The following is a 15514-nucleotide window of genomic DNA, read 5'->3' as shown; positions in this document are numbered from 1 at the left end:
AAAACACGGAAATATCGATGGAAATATCGGTAAAATATCGATATCGATAAAAATTACATGGAAACCACGGAAATTGTAAGAAAAACTTGGAAATTTTTATTGAAACTTTGCAGGATGTTTATTTAGTCAATTATCTATTAGTTTATCACAAAAAATTGGAAGGAAATGCATTGCATGATGGATTTAACATTATCAAGTTGATTATATAGCGAGCTGACAAACATTGTGAGTGTAGAAAATATATAGTAATTAATGAAAGAAGTCTAAACACACCATAATCATTTATATATAATGAATTAGTACAATATTTTACACTTTAGTACCACATAGAGTTCCTATGAGGTTCAATTTTTTCACTATCTTCATCATCTCTATGTGTAGAGTGAGTGTCTTGTCAAAATTATTTGGAGATGCTTTTGAATTATTTATATGTTTTTTTATTTGATTTTGAATTATTTGGATTGGATCATTGCATTGGATTCTTTTTTTTTCTCACACCACCACACATCACACGCAGAAGAGAGAGTCAGTGAGTCAGTGTGTCACAGACAAACCCCCCCCCCCAAAAGCCAAAACCACGCACGCCCACAGAGTCTCACTCTGGATCCTTCTCTCTCTAGAACTTCTGTCTTTCTCTTCTCTCCCTTCCTTCTCTCTAGAACTTCTGAGCTTCTCCCTTCTCCAGTTCTTCGTCTTCTCCTCCTGCTCCCTGCTCCTCTCGCCGCTGATATGCAGGACCCTCCCGTCCTCCACCTCCACTTTCACCTCTTCCTTTTTGATCCCCGGGAGGTCCGCCTTGAAGATGTGGGCCTCCGGGGTCTCCTTCCAGTCGATGCGCGTGTTGGCGATGACGGTTGTTTCCCGGGCCTCCGGGGTCTTCTTCTCTGAGGCATGACCTCTCTTCTCCCCCTTCTCCATTCGACCCACACACACACAGATCTCCCCCTTCTCCCACTCTCTCGATCCTTCGCCCACTCTCTCGATCCTTCGCTGCCGTTGATCGTGGCTCTGGCGAAGTCGGACTTGGCTCAGTCGTCTCTGGTGGTGCGCCGCTGAGCAAGGAGTTGGCCCAGTCATCGATTTTTCAGGTGAGATTCCATTGAAACCCTAAGCCCTAAACCGACATCATATGTTGAATCGTTGATGCATGCGTGAAATTTGAAGCATATATGTGAAATTGAAGTTAAAATTCGTGTTTTTGCAAGGTTTTTGGGACGAAATGGGCTCGGGAACAGCCACACCATCTCCGGCGTTCTTCTCCGGCGTTCGAAATCGGAGTCCGATTGCACCGTTCAACGAAATATCTCGATATTTCCAAAATATCGCGATATTATCGATATTATCGATAATATCGCGATATTTGAACGAAAACCACACGGAAACCTATTTAAATATCCATTACCCGAAAAATCGATATTATCGGCGATATTTCGCCGATAATATCGATATTTAAATCTGTGGGTGAGATGACACTTAGAATATCGATCTCACTAGTAAATCTTCTATAAGAAAGTTGAAGTATGTTAGCAATTGTCTTTACTTGCCCACGTTACTTTTGGTCAAGTTACTTGTTCAAATTGAAAATACAAATTTTGATAAAATAAATCGAAGCATTCCTTTGAGGCTGTTTTTTAAGAAATACATCTGCGTATAACTACTTATTTTTACTATGTGTTGATCCAATAACCAAAATTATGTGAGGGCTATTAGATAGAAAATATATTATTGGCTTAAAATTTAAAATTTTGTGGCTTAAATTTTGAAATCTGTAAGCCAACACCATTGAAAATGGTCTAAACACTTTGAAATTCAAGTACTTCATGTTCTTGATAAGTGTTTTTTAAAGAATCAGTTGACGTATACCTTACAAAAAACCTTATACAAGCTAGAAATACTTTTAAAAAATTTAGTATTTTGGTAAGAAAATTGCAAAAGTAGTGGTTTTGTTAGCAAACTTTCCCTTGCACAACAATAAACCAAAACAAAAAGGAGGAAATGATAATTAGAGAATATAGAGATTGATGATATATTATTCAACACAAGTATTTGGTTGATTGATTCCATCAAGCCAAAGCGTGTGAATCGGTGTTTAGCTTTGCTGCTGCGTTTTCTGATCCTTTTTCATTTTTCTCCTCCCAAAAATACTTTACTTTGACCCTTTACTCTTTCATTCCCCACCAACACATTTTCTAGGGTTCCCTTTCTTCCTCCTCCTCACACCATTCCCCCTATTTCCTCCATTAAAATCACTCTCCCTCGGTCCCTCTGCACCTCTCTGTCTCCCTCCACATTGCTCAAAAATGGCGTGTTTCGCTCCCTCTTCTTCTCTTAATCCAAAACTCATCTCAGCTCCCCCGTCTTCCTCCCCGGATCTTCTCGACGACTCGTATGAAGACTGCTGCAGCATCTGCCTCGAGCCGTTCAACTGCGACGACCCGGGCACTGTATGATTCTTCAAAACCTGAAAAGCTTTTGAATTTTTGTACAGCTCAGTGTTTTGTGCGTACCCAACTGACAGTATTTACTGGGTCAGTCTCGTAATGCTGATTGTGATTGCTAATGTAAATGGTCGAAATCGGTTTTGATAGTCTGATTTCGAGTTCTTATGTTTGCTTTTGCAGTTTCTCTTGTTTTGGTAGCTGAAATGAACTGTGATCTACGGTCAATTCTGATAATTGGTTTCTTTAGCTAGTTTTCGGGGTTCTTTCAGTGTGTGGGAAACTTGGTTGATGGAAAAACAATGTAATCTTGTGTTTGATTAATGTATATTGTTATCATAAAGCATGATGATTCATTGAAGTATATCCTTTATTAATACAATCTTTCGGTTTCCTTGGTGGGATTTGATGGAATAAACGGGTGGGAATGCGCAAAGATTTAGAATGCAAGTGTTTTTGAGAACCAAATTGGACTTCCATCTTTTTCTCTATTTGTTTTGGAAATATAAAAGAAGTTTCTGCGATAAGAGGATCTGCAGTGATGGTTGTGATCATGCTAAAGTTATTTCGCAAAAACTAGATATCTTGTATTTGCTGTTGTACCAGATCTCTATAGCACAGAATGGATAGTAAACAGCCCTTGTTGTAAAATATGTGCTGTCTGCAAGTATTGCACTCATAGATTCAGACGTTTATCTGAGTGTTTTAACCCTGAAAATTTCTCCTTGTTTCAGATAACCAGCTGCAAACACGAATATCATCTTCACTGTGTATTAGAATGGTAACCCCACTTTATATATAGGTTATGTCTTTTTTATGGCCAAAGGATACATTACTTCCATCCTCCAAGGTCTACCCATGAAAATTGTAATTTATTGTTTCTTAATTGTAAATGGTTTTTCTTATTAATCTTGATATTCTTTTAGGTCACAAAGAAGTAAAGAATGCCCAATTTGTTGGCAGTCATTTTCCCTGAAGGATCCTGCTTTGTATGTAACTTTCTCTAGTTCATGCATGTGCTACTTCTTGATTGCTTTCCGTTATGTTTCAATTAATTTTTTATTTTCTGTGTAGCCAAGAGCTTCTTGCTGCTATACAAAATGAGAAGAACTCAAGGTCAAGAAAAACATCTTCCATGGCACCCCAAACATATCATTCATATGAGGAGTTTGATGCTGAGCACGTGAGTTTTTATAATAAATTTTGTATACTTAATTTTTCTTGCTGATAACGGGTCTTTCGTTGACAGCAAACTTGAACTTTTCAGGAATCTTTCTCAGATGACTCCGATTTGGATGAGCGCATCATGCAGCATCTTGCTGCCGCTTCTAGCAGAGCTCGTTATGCTCGCAGAAGGGAAAGACAGAGATCATCTGGGCTAGGTCCTTCCTGTGTTTTTGTTTTTTCCAATCATGAAAGTGTGCCTGGTTTCCAGGAAACATACCCAACTTCTCCAGAAGATTCGCCAACTTCTCAAAGACCATCTATTATTCAATCTCCACTGTCTTTTATCTGCAGCACTGCTGCCAATAGTGATATCCGTTACATGCCGAGGTTTGCACCTAAGGCCAAAAGTTATTCCCCAATGTGGACGCACATAAATTTTATTTTATTCTAATACATACACAAGAAGTGGATATATGTTACTGCCTTGTCCTGATCACCTGGAATGTAGTTTGCAATATAGTATGAAGTGCATAGATAGAAGGTGTTATCTCATGGCACATGAATATGATTTAAGCTTGTTTCGTCATCTTTGTTGTCTATAGTATTCATCTCTTCTTTTTATCTTCCGGTCGCTTACTATTTCTTGGTCATTCCAGAGTGATTTATGGCCGGCCATCACCTGATGGTCCACACAGACCAAGCCCATCCGAGACTATCAATTTCCCTGATTCTATCAAATCCAAGTTGTCTGCTGCATCAGCCAGGTAGAAATGCTACTGCTATACTTCACTTTGAAGTTGATGTTGACTCCTTTCTTATACACATGTTTGAAAATTGTGAAAGATACAAAGAGTCAATCTCAAGAAGCACTCGAGGCTTTAGGGAAAAGCTACTTGCTCGTAACAACTCAGTCAAGGAGATGACCAAAGGGGTTCAACGTGAGATGAGTGCAGGAATTGCTGGTGTTGCAAGAATGTTTGAGCGCCTCGACCTTACTCCAAAGAAACCTGGAGCCCCTTCTCCTGTTTCTGGCCACAGCGGAGGAGAAACTTCAAACTTTTCCTGCAAGGGAAAAGGTGTGCTAGAGAATGTTATTGTTCATTCTTGTAGTAACAGTGGGAGAGTTGCTGATGAAAGTTCAGATGCACCGTCATGTCAAAGCTGCTACAGCAGGCCCAGTTGAAGTCTCTTCTGCACAGGTTCTATAAATTGACATTTTGTACCATTTTTCTATTGATTAATTGCTGCTAATAATATTGAAAGATGAAACTACGTTTCAAAATGTAGAAGCAAAAATCATTTCATTCGTCCAACTTTATTTCCCTTTGTTTAATGTGTAAAGCAACACCTAACAAAAACCTGCTTTGCTACAGAGCGGACACTGATGCCGTATGGAGTTTGGATTTGGCTCATCTCCAAATCGTTTCTGTTTTACCTCTCAAGCGTAATGAATGTGTTTTACCCTTCAAGCATTAGGCACCTCAGCAAGTGACGTTATGTGAAGAGCCACACGCCGCGGGTTGGTTTTGCGTCCTGCTCATTGCCCATTTATGTAGTGTGAAATAGAAACCACCGTTCATTGTTGATGAGTTATTTGTCCACCCCCTTCACATTTTCCCTTCCTTTGTAGCTTAGTAGGTAAGCATTAAGTGGATTCTGGGGGAATTCCTGCTACCTAACAGTTGTCTCAACTGTTTAAACTTACTTAATACACGTGTCCCGTGTTTTTTTTATGTTTTTTGTTAGTCCTGAAGCTACCAATATAATTAGTTAAGTGATTTGGATAGCACAACAGAGCACCGCCCAACACCCGCGCAACCCCCATCTTACGAAAGGAGTTTAACGATCAATTATGAAACCCTTGTCAAAAGAGGATGAACCGAAAGAGCTATACACCAAATGTGGGCGCAACGAACCAACGAAAACTTACCTGGAGGATACACTAGGAATGCATTTAAAAAAAAAAACAGTTGGACCGGAGAATGTGATTGCATAATATGGTAGGGGTCTCGGGTCCAATATGACCTAGGAACCAAAGGTAAAGATGCTAATGAAAAGGGCCCAAACCAGGAGCTTTTCGTTAAAGTGAACAGTATCAGGAGCTTTTCGTTAAAGTTCCCTAAAACCATAGCATCCGAAAACTTCATGCCGAAACTCAACAGAATTCAACAGAATTCAGTTATTAAGGATACAAATGGATGACATGTCTCATCATGGTTCGAGCACCGTGTAAGTTGTCTCAATAACTATCAAAACTAGATCTGCCCCAAAATGACGTCCCCGCCAGAAACCTTGAAGTCCGATGGCACTTCCTCCACATTTAGAGTTTTCACCTTCCCGTCGACCACATATGCTGACCATCTGCATAAAGAGAGCATAACTTTCTTCAAAACTGAAATTTTTATGGCTATAGTAAGATAGATTGTGGATAAAACCGAGGGTGGGTGACCCTTGAAATTATTGGGAAAAAAGGGATTATGTGGATAAAAGGACTAAAGAACAGTCCATGGATAAAAAACCGCATCCGATGCAATATACCCATCTAGGTTTTATTCCCAATAAATTCCCCTTAGTTTCTCCAAAACACTCAATTACAAAAAAAGTACACAAATAAAACCGATGATGATTATACCTTTGAGAGCGATGTCCAAGCAAAGCACCGCTGAGATCTTTATCCAATTCCAAGCTTTTGTGGAAGCTCCCATCGAAGTCCCCATAGAACTCAATCTATTTAGCCAAATTTCAAAAAGTAAAAAAGATGTTGCAATAATTTACATTCAAACAATAAAGCACTGTTGCTACACTTTGAAGGAATTGCCAAATGCGATTTTTATGATGTACAAGCAGACGGAGTTATCAAGCTGAACCTACTTGCGTTGAGACTAACATAGCAATTTAGAAAAGAAAAATTCGCAAACATAAAAACCTCGATTGTTCTCCAAGTAGTTAGCCTCGAGACTGACTTGTGAACTCTTATAGGCTATAGCCGCTTAGTACAAGGAGCTAAAATTTAGAATGTAGTTTTAGAACTGACGATCCAGACATCCATCTATCTACTTTTGGCTCCAAATTCAAGTCACTAAGAGCGGCGCAATCTACAAAGTTACTTATTTCCGTAAATCAGAAGAAGGCACTTGATAAAGGGAACACTTACAGCTTCTTTGGCTTCGAGTTTGGTTGCCCAGCCATTCATAACATATGGATCATTCACAGCTACACAAATCACAGAATCAACCCCTTTGGCCTTAAACTTATCAATCTGGTTCTTGTAACTAGGCACGTGTTGCACAGAACAAACGCCGGTGAAGGCGCCCTGACATATTGAAAACAAAATACCCACTTAAATTCCTCTTCTAGGAACTCACAAAATTCATAAATTCAATGCTTTTGATTCATAATTTACTCAATTTTTCGGTGTTTTACTGACCCTAAATTTGGCATTTCTCACTAACATATTAAATTACATCAAACCCATGATATAAACAGATAGATTAACTTACAGGGAGCCCAAAGATGACGACTTTCTTGCCCTGAAAACACAAATTTCACAAAATTTTCAGCCTCCAAAATCTTGAAATTTTACTGAAACCAGATTGTTAATAGAAAAATTAAACACATAAATGAAAAATGAAACCTTGAAAATGTCTTTGAGAGGAGTGGTGGCGAAGTTGGAGGAGACGCCTTCGTCCCAGGTGCGAGCTTTCTGGAGGGAAACATTGGGTGCGGCGGAGACTAGGTCGGTCCCGACTGCAGCGGCCGCGTAGGCTCTTGATTGAGCTCCGATTTGGAAGCCTCCGACCACTGATTTCATTGCGGAGAAGCTCGTTCGCTTCAGAAGTGTGGACGCCATTGCTGAGTGCTGAGCAGTTGAGTCGACTCACTGAATTTTCGTTTCGCTTTGTTGGTAAGTTGTTCCACAATTGGAGGAAGGAATCGTCTACGCGGATGGAATGGTGACCTATCAGAGCGTAGGGCCCCAAGTTTACGGTCTGTACGGTCCTACTCACTTGGGCCTCTCGTCTGGATCTTTCATGGGCCGAAACATAATCCGACGCCATTTTGCTCTTGGGAATGGGAAGTGATTTTTATTCAGCCTCCCTCTGCACTCCTAGGTTTGTTTCTGTCCGTCTATTTTGCCTTGAGTTTGTAAACCTTACGCTATATTTGGATGAAAGAAATAAACTTGAAATTTTGGTAAAAGTCAGAATTTATAAATTGACATGCATCAATTCCCTTGTTTGGATTCATAAACATAGAAATTTAGAATTTCCGCGTGAAAAAAAAACTTGGAATTTGGGACTTCCAATTCCCAAGTTCAAATTCCATGTAAATATGTGTCATTTCCCAATTTCTATGATTCAGAGTTTAAAAATAACAAATTCAATATTTAATTCCATTGTTATTTTAGATTAACCAAACAAGAAAATTTACAAATTATAGAAAATAAAATCTTGTCATTTCAATTTCCGTCATTTTAAAATTCCTTAGTAATCTTAAATTTCTTCATCCAAACATAGTGAAGTTAAGAAAAAGGAGAGGAATAATTCAGTACTACGGTATAAAAATATTCTTTTTCACTTGTAAGTAAGAGATATTATATTTTAAATGTACAAAAAAAATTATTTTTTTTTGTCACGTGGCACAAATTTGGTAGCTACGTTAGTACAAATGTAGATCCCATATTTGCCACATCATCACTTAACTAATTTTCTAACGGATGTATGAAATTGAAATAATATGGATCCCTTTTTTTTTTTTTTTTGAACAATCGATATTATCTACACTAAGGGGAGGGGCTGGGCTTAGCCTCACAATGGTTTAGGTTCAATTTTCATCAAAGGAAAATTTGAACTACATTATTTCTAGCCTTAATTAACCCCTCCCCCCCACCCTTTAGTGTAGATAATATTGTTTGTTCAAAAAAAAAAAAAAGAGGAGAGGAAGAGTGCAGGAAAATCACTACTTTCAATTAGAATAATTCATTTTCGAGATTGGATTAAAACAATTTATTTTTTGAGTTTGTATTTTAACCAGGAAAATATTTAGGTCCTCACATGTAAAAAGTCATTCATCCTTGTAAACAAATCATAGTTTGCTATATGCAAGGGCTAATGTATTCATGGATCTCGTTGGTCTCGAAACAACCTGGACGTCCAAAGAAGCACCTATAAGGACCTTTGAGGGCCACCAATGGTCTGGCCAGGTGGGGGCAGAGAATGGTTGTGCAAATGTTTTGCAATAGAAACTTTGAACCAAGAAGAAGGATTTAATTTCAGACGAAGAGGAACAAGGAGAAGATCACCATGGCTTTATTTTTCTTGGACCTTGGTTCCAACAAAGAAGAAAGACGTTCTCTCCATTTCCCACGTGGCCAACTCCTCATTTTTTTTAATTGTTGTTCAATCAGGTTGTGTCACCTAACATTTTAATTAATAGGAGAATGATGTATAACTCAATCAATACTTTTTAAACCACATATTTGACACCGTTATTTTCTTTTCAGTCACTATGAATTCATATGACTCAAAAAAATATTTCATAAAGTACATTAATTAGGATCACCTGATGCTAAAATCTTGGATCCGCCATTGGCATACAGTGCATAAGATTTTTCTTGATTAAATGATTTAGATGTACTTTCGCATATGTTTCAGATCCGTGATTAAAGAGACTTTTGGCAAACGCTAAGAGCAATTCCACCCCTAAGACTGGGTGTGTTGGAGATATGCCCTGAAAAGTCAATCTTTGGAAGAAACCTTTCAGGACAATGAATGAGTGTATAGATGACTCTTATACATCAAAGGGCAAAGATACTAATTAGGACTGTCTCAATAAACGATATTGTCATAAATAGTGAATCCATGGACAATTGATCGATGGAAGAAGTAATCTAATGATGTTAGACTACAGAGACCTTCTTCACATAACCATCATGTCCAAAAAGGTTCCTGGTCATATGATTGTTAGGGATACTGACAATGCATAAACTAGTACATACTATGTCCCCTTCAATTGGAAGGATGGAAAGTCTCATCTCATTCGTGTAGTGACACTAAGACAGGTATGTAGGTGCTCATTATGGGAATGAGTTCACTGAACACAATCGAACGAGAGTACTTGCATGGAGGTCTACTCACATGTCAAGCAAGTAACTCTAATGGTTGGAATAATGTAAGTAATCCTTTGACCTGAGACATCATAGTTGTCTTGAGGATACGTTGCTGATCATTTTGATAATGAGACGTGACCACACCTCATCTTGGGTGTGTTCTATGCATTGTTGGGGTCAGTGATTTATTCTCAGAGGCATGTGAATGATCAACAAGAGATCTCTAATCCTCGTTATGAGAGGATGAATACTCTAAGATATCATTCGAGAATCTTCGGCCGAAGTATCGAGCGTAATAAAGGAAAACGTTCCTATACGACTCAATTGAATCATATAACATGGAATAATCACATTAGGGGTTTAACATAATATATCCATACCCTAATAATGTGATTGAGAGTATTGTTTTAGAGAAGGATCGAATTATATTGTAATTCCAACTGAATAGGTTCTCCGAACAAATTCTACATTAGCTTGGGTAGTCATGATATATGGTTAGATATCACTCATGGCTTGTGAGTTCTTCTAGATGATTAAATAAGTAGTCGTCAAAGAAGAAGGAGAATTAAAAGTAAGTTTTAATTCACTAAGTGATTGGATTAAATATAATCAATTGGATTGGTGCCAATCACCTCACTACCTTGCTAATTAGAACCTAAAATGATTGTACACCGATACACTCTTGTAATGAGACAACTAATGGATGATGGAATAAATTAATTGGATTAATTAAGTATTATGATTAATTAGAAAGTCTAAAGAAATCATAGAAGCGATGAAAAATCGTTTTTGGACTTAAAGAAAAGTTCGGGTTAATATGGGCCCATTAAGCCCAAACCCATTGGGCTTTTATTTAAGCATAGGATGACTTGAAATACTAAAAGCCCAAAACCCAAACAACACTAAAGGGGCCGGCCAAATAAAAGGAGAGAGAGGGAGTCAAGTTGTTGGCTAACTATCTTTGAGATATAAAAGGAACTTTTAGTGAAAAGTTTCATTAGGGTTTTGTGTGTTCATTTTTCACAAAAGAAGAAAACATCTCTCTCTCCAAAACACACACAAGGCCGGCCACCATAAGGGAGAAGTAGCTAATCATCTTCTCTTCCTTTTGGTTATTCCTCCATCCATCTCACTACACTAGTGGGTGTGGATCTTTAGAGGTCTTCAACCTTGGAGACTAAAGGAGAACCAATGAGCACTCATTCTAGCAAGGTGGAGGAAGCAAGGAGGGAGGCTAGGCTCAAGGAGTTCCAAGAACAAAGAGCTTGGAGGTGGTCAATCATTGGTCTCAAGTCTAGATCAAGAGGTATAAAACTATACCTTCACTTTGTTCTTCAATAATTTCTTAGATGCATCATATATGAACCTATGCTTCTTGAAGGGGATTTGCATAACTATAGCTTTCATATTATGTGATAACATGCTTCCGTTGCTAATGTATATAAATTTTGAATTGTATATGCATGCTAGTCACTAGAAATCCCACATAAATCTCATTATTTCCCTTCAAGTGGTATCAGAGCCAAAGGTTTATATTTGATGTGTCCTTTTGGATTTTATGCATATGGGTTTTAATTTTATGTTTGACATATTATTTCTTCATTTAAAATATGTTTATCTTTTGTTTTTCAAATGTTGAAAAATGTGTTTCAAGAGTTGAAAAAGATATGTATGCAAAAAGTGTTTTGGATGCATGAATGAAGAGTGAGTTTTGAAACAAAATTTGGGGCCAAAGTACCATAAGGGAGGGCACGGTTTTGGGGGGAGGTTTTGGCTTGTGTTTGTGTTTTATTTTAAGTCACACACACACACTTTGAAGCTAGAAAGTAAAGGCCTTGTCACTTTTGTTTTTGGTTTAAAAGGTCACCAAGAAAGTGCAAATCTTGAAATTGTTTTCATGGTTTTGTTCTTGGTGTTCATGGTTTTGGTTTTGGTGTAAGAGGTTTTGTTTTGTGTTCATACTTCTTTATTTGAATTTAGATGGTATACTTGCCATCAATAGTCTTCCATTTGATTGAATCAAATCCTAGACTTGACTAGGAAACCTTACACCCTTACACCCTTTTAAGCCAACTTGTGCAAGTGGGTAACCACTTGTGCAAGTGGGTATTAATGTGAAAAACCTAGGCCTTTGCTTTATTTTGAACTCAAGGGGACATGTATGACACACTCCCTCTCCCCCCATCACATAACCGGCCACCCTAGTGGATTAGCCACTTGTGGGGCTATTTTGCAAATTTAAAAGTTGATTATACTTTCTAGTATTTACGGTTTGACCCATAACTTTTTATATTTGCATATTAGGCCCATCTCTCTAAAAAGTTAAAATATTTTGATTTTAATTTTGTTAGTTGTTTAAACTTATCATACAATTATGCCCATATGCACTAAATCTAATTGTTTATGTTGCATTCAAATTAATTATTTAATATGATTAAGTAGTTAGAAAATGGTTGACTATGGACTTATGCCTTAAACGATAATTGAGCTATGAGAAAGGGCGCTAAACTCAAATTGTTTGAACCTTGGGAATGTGTTTTAATTACTATTTCAATTGGACCTTGTCATAATAGATATTAATCTTTCTCTCCCTCTTAGTATATTTAATTTGTAGTAATTTGTAGGAATTTGTACAAATCGGTTTGTAATTCTTATTACTTCTTAATCTCTTTCAACTAGTTGATTCCCTCTAGTACTAGACTAGAGTTTCTTTAACTATTGGTAAGGAGACATGATTAAAAGAGGGTTTTGACATAAGGTTAAAGATTAATTGGGTCCAACACCCTAATTAGCAATGAATGATTGTCTTTCATTTCTAATGGCTCAATGAAAAATGTTTTAATTGGATTGAAAGCACGTAATTAAAACGACACAACCTTCCCTAGATCTTATTCAACAATGTTGGCTCGTTGATTGAATTAACCCAATAAGTCCATGGTCATCCAAAGAGCCTATGATAACTATAAAGTCTAATTTCAAAGGAATGCAAAAACCATAGTAGTAGTAGTTACTTCCAATATTTGAAAAATTCGTTTTGATATTGATTTGTTTTTCTCAAAACAAATAGTGGGAGTATCATACGCTACTAAACTATAATGAATACAATTAGTAGTTATATATATCTCCAATATTTTGAAAAATGTTTTGATATTGATTTGTTTTATGAAAACGAATAGTGGGGATATCATATGCTACTAATTTCATTAAATTTGGACTAGTAGTTATAATAGGACACAATTTATTTTAATGTGATTAAATAAATAAAATGATGAGACCTTAAAATCCCTCAACCAACTTCCAATATTAAGTTGAAAGCGGAGAGGTGATTTGAACATTTCTTTGTGGCCTTCCACCATGGTAGGCTTCAATCGTTTATGACTCGTACACCGCCTTCACCCTATCATGGGGGAGTGCAAAGTGCGTGCAACATTTGATGTGGTGAAGGTAGGCAACGAGTGTGGCCAACATTGTATCATCGTGAGGTCATACTTGAACCCCTATCTAAACCGGCATGGTGGGTCAAAACTTAACTAAGAGAAATGGTGCCAACATCATATCATTGTGAGGCATTGTTCTCTAGAGGCCAACTAGATGGGTAATCACAAGAGGTTGTTGTGAATGGGTAATTGTACCCTCTCATTATTATTTTTGCTAGCCAACATCGTATCATAGTGAGGTGGGCTTGGTAATAGTGAGCCTCTCATAACCCGCTAGGAGCTTTCTTTGAAATCTCCCGGATTCCATCTTGAGGGATATGGGATTTGCCAAAAATGGTGGGTGGTGTCATTCGGTTTAAAGACCCGAATCGTTTGACTTAATCAACAATCAAACTAATTTATTTTATTGTTTATGTATTTAGATATGGTTGGAAGCACACTCGCGAAAATACTCGACAAACATTGCCTAGAAGGGCACAATTTCCCATCGTGGTATCGTAATGTCAAGATTCTCCTAACCTTGGAGAAGATTGTTTACGTACTAGACAAGGCTCCACCTCACATACCTCTTGGCCTTGAGGCCACTGAGGATGAACGTGCTAAGTATGACAAGCACGTTAAGAATGATACACAAGCCAAGTGCTATCTGTTAGCTTCCATGAATGAGGAGTTGCAGAGATAGCACGAGGGTATGGACAGTGCATCTTCCATCATACTCTATCTTACGGAGTTATATGGTGAAGGGACGCGCAACCGTCGCTTTAGCACTGTCAGTGAACTTATAAAGACCAAGATGATCAAGGGAGCTCCAGTGCATCAACATGTACTGAAGATGATTGGACTCATTGAACAATTGGAGAACTTAGGGACTCCACTTGACGGGGAATTGGCCTAGGACTTCATCTTGGCTTCTCTTTCTGACTCGTTCTCGCAGTTCGTTATGAACTACAACATGAACAAGATGGATAACACTTTCTCTGAGTTACTAAACATGTTAGTAACCGCTGAGAAGACTATGAAGAAAGAGAACATTGTAGAGACTGTTGCAATAGCCTACAACAAGGCATCCTCCTCCAAGGCCAAGCCGAAAGGCAAAGGCAAAAGGAAGGAGAAAAGTCATCCACTCCTGAGCCGCAAGGAGGAGTGAGGAAAAAGAAGGCAAAGGAGCCCAAGGGGACTTGCCACCACTGTGGAAATGATGGGCATTGGAAGAGGAATTGCAGGTTATACCTTGCAACTCTTAAAGACAAGCCACAAGGTATGGTTTATGTTCTTATCTTCAATTCTAATTGTTAGATCTTCTAATCTTTATATTTGAAAATGCTAATCACTTATGCAATTGTATGTAGGTGATGGAGTCAAGTAGAAGATGAACAAGCAAGGAAAAGGATGGAGAAGGGTTCGGCCACCAATTTTTTGTTAACTACTTAAGAAGTTTGTTAGGCACTTAAAGATAGTTTTTAAACTTTCTTATTTTGTTAAGAACTTATTATGTGGCTTCATATGATGGAAGACCACTATTGGTGCCTATATGAAGGTATATAATTAGTCTCTAAATGTATAGAGCTAATTCCTTTTGTATTAAACATTATGAATGTTTGAATTATCATATCAATGTAATGTGATGAATGCCTTCTACTATATTATTTCCTCAAAGTAGTGTTATGAATTGAATATTGTCTTGTTGTATCCCAGTTGCGATACAAGATTTATATCACTTATATAATGCGATATCCAAACTTTGGACTTATCAATTATGGATAGATCTCACGTGTTGGCCATAGATGGATACAATGAATCTTTAGTTTTGGTTCCAATTGCCTACATATGAGTTCTATATGAATTGAAAAGGGTCTAGAGATTCCTTTCTTGAAGAAAATGAAGATCACATTATAATGATATAAAATAATAAGAAAACGTTTCTTATATGGTTATCACTTACTTAACCACAATAACCAAGATCACTCTTGATTCAATTAGTAGTTTTGAACAACTAATTGGGCATTCTTAAAATTGTTTTTTAAAATGTCATGTGTGTGAGTGATTAAACCAAAAACAAAGTGTCTAAATCTATGAAATGTTTAAAGACTTTAGTCACGTAATAACAAGACATCAACTTAGTGGAGAATGAAACAAATAAGCTTGAAAGGTTTTAAAGCTACTCCACATTGTCCTCTACCCGTATACTTCATAATTATACACTATGAATGTATAATGCGATTTCTCATTAAGGTCATGAGAAACAGTGGGAGGTGAGAAAATGATATAAACTTAAATATGATTGGTTTATGGTTGTCTAAAATTAATAGTGCATGACTATTATTAATGAGTTTGTAACTTTAATTGTTAAAAGGTCTCAAGCT

At 37.4% G+C, this 15514-nt stretch overlaps 4 protein-coding genes across 5 annotated transcripts; 2 read left to right on the top strand and 2 right to left on the bottom strand.

Moving 5' to 3' along the window:
* Positions 1–534: 534 nt before the first annotated feature.
* On the bottom strand, positions 535–918 carry LOC139193012 (17.6 kDa class I heat shock protein-like). The gene has a single exon (XM_070815970.1). The coding sequence runs from the start codon at positions 916–918 to the stop codon at positions 535–537; it is 384 nt and encodes a 127-aa protein (XP_070672071.1).
* On the top strand, positions 578–5338 carry LOC103403855 (E3 ubiquitin-protein ligase RHF1A-like). Of its 2 annotated transcripts, XM_070815853.1 has the most exons (9): positions 578–1088; positions 1206–2444; positions 3173–3219; positions 3365–3427; positions 3513–3621; positions 3706–3992; positions 4262–4369; positions 4449–4804; positions 4979–5338. In XM_070815853.1, the coding sequence occupies exons 2-8, from the start codon at positions 2301–2303 to the stop codon at positions 4786–4788; spliced, it is 1098 nt and encodes a 365-aa protein (XP_070671954.1). In that variant the 5' UTR covers positions 578–1088; positions 1206–2300; the 3' UTR covers positions 4789–4804; positions 4979–5338. The 2 variants fall into 2 exon arrangements, with proteins under 2 accessions (XP_070671954.1, XP_070671955.1); XM_070815854.1 differs by lacking the exons at positions 578–1088; positions 3173–3219 and having other exon boundaries at positions 2157–2444.
* Positions 5339–5575: 237 nt separating this feature from the next.
* On the bottom strand, positions 5576–7661 carry LOC103403854 (peroxiredoxin-2F, mitochondrial). Its single transcript, XM_008342706.4, has 5 exons — positions 7240–7661; positions 7106–7135; positions 6760–6918; positions 6238–6332; positions 5576–5966 (listed from the first exon to the last, which is right to left on the bottom strand). Exons 1-5 carry the CDS (start codon positions 7453–7455, stop codon positions 5861–5863), a joined length of 606 nt encoding a protein of 201 aa, XP_008340928.3. The 5' UTR covers positions 7456–7661; the 3' UTR covers positions 5576–5860.
* Positions 7662–13842: 6181 nt separating this feature from the next.
* On the top strand, positions 13843–14298 carry LOC139193011 (uncharacterized). The gene is made up of 2 exons (XM_070815969.1): positions 13843–13974; positions 14086–14298. The coding sequence occupies exons 1-2, from the start codon at positions 13843–13845 to the stop codon at positions 14296–14298; spliced, it is 345 nt and encodes a 114-aa protein (XP_070672070.1).
* Positions 14299–15514: the final 1216 nt, after the last annotated feature.

Source organism: Malus domestica, chromosome 16, assembly GCF_042453785.1.
Source record: "Malus domestica chromosome 16, GDT2T_hap1".
Lineage (NCBI taxonomy): Eukaryota > Viridiplantae > Streptophyta > Magnoliopsida > Rosales > Rosaceae > Malus > Malus domestica.
The sequence above is the reverse complement of the archived record's forward strand: the minus strand, read 5'-3'. Positions and strand labels throughout refer to the sequence as shown.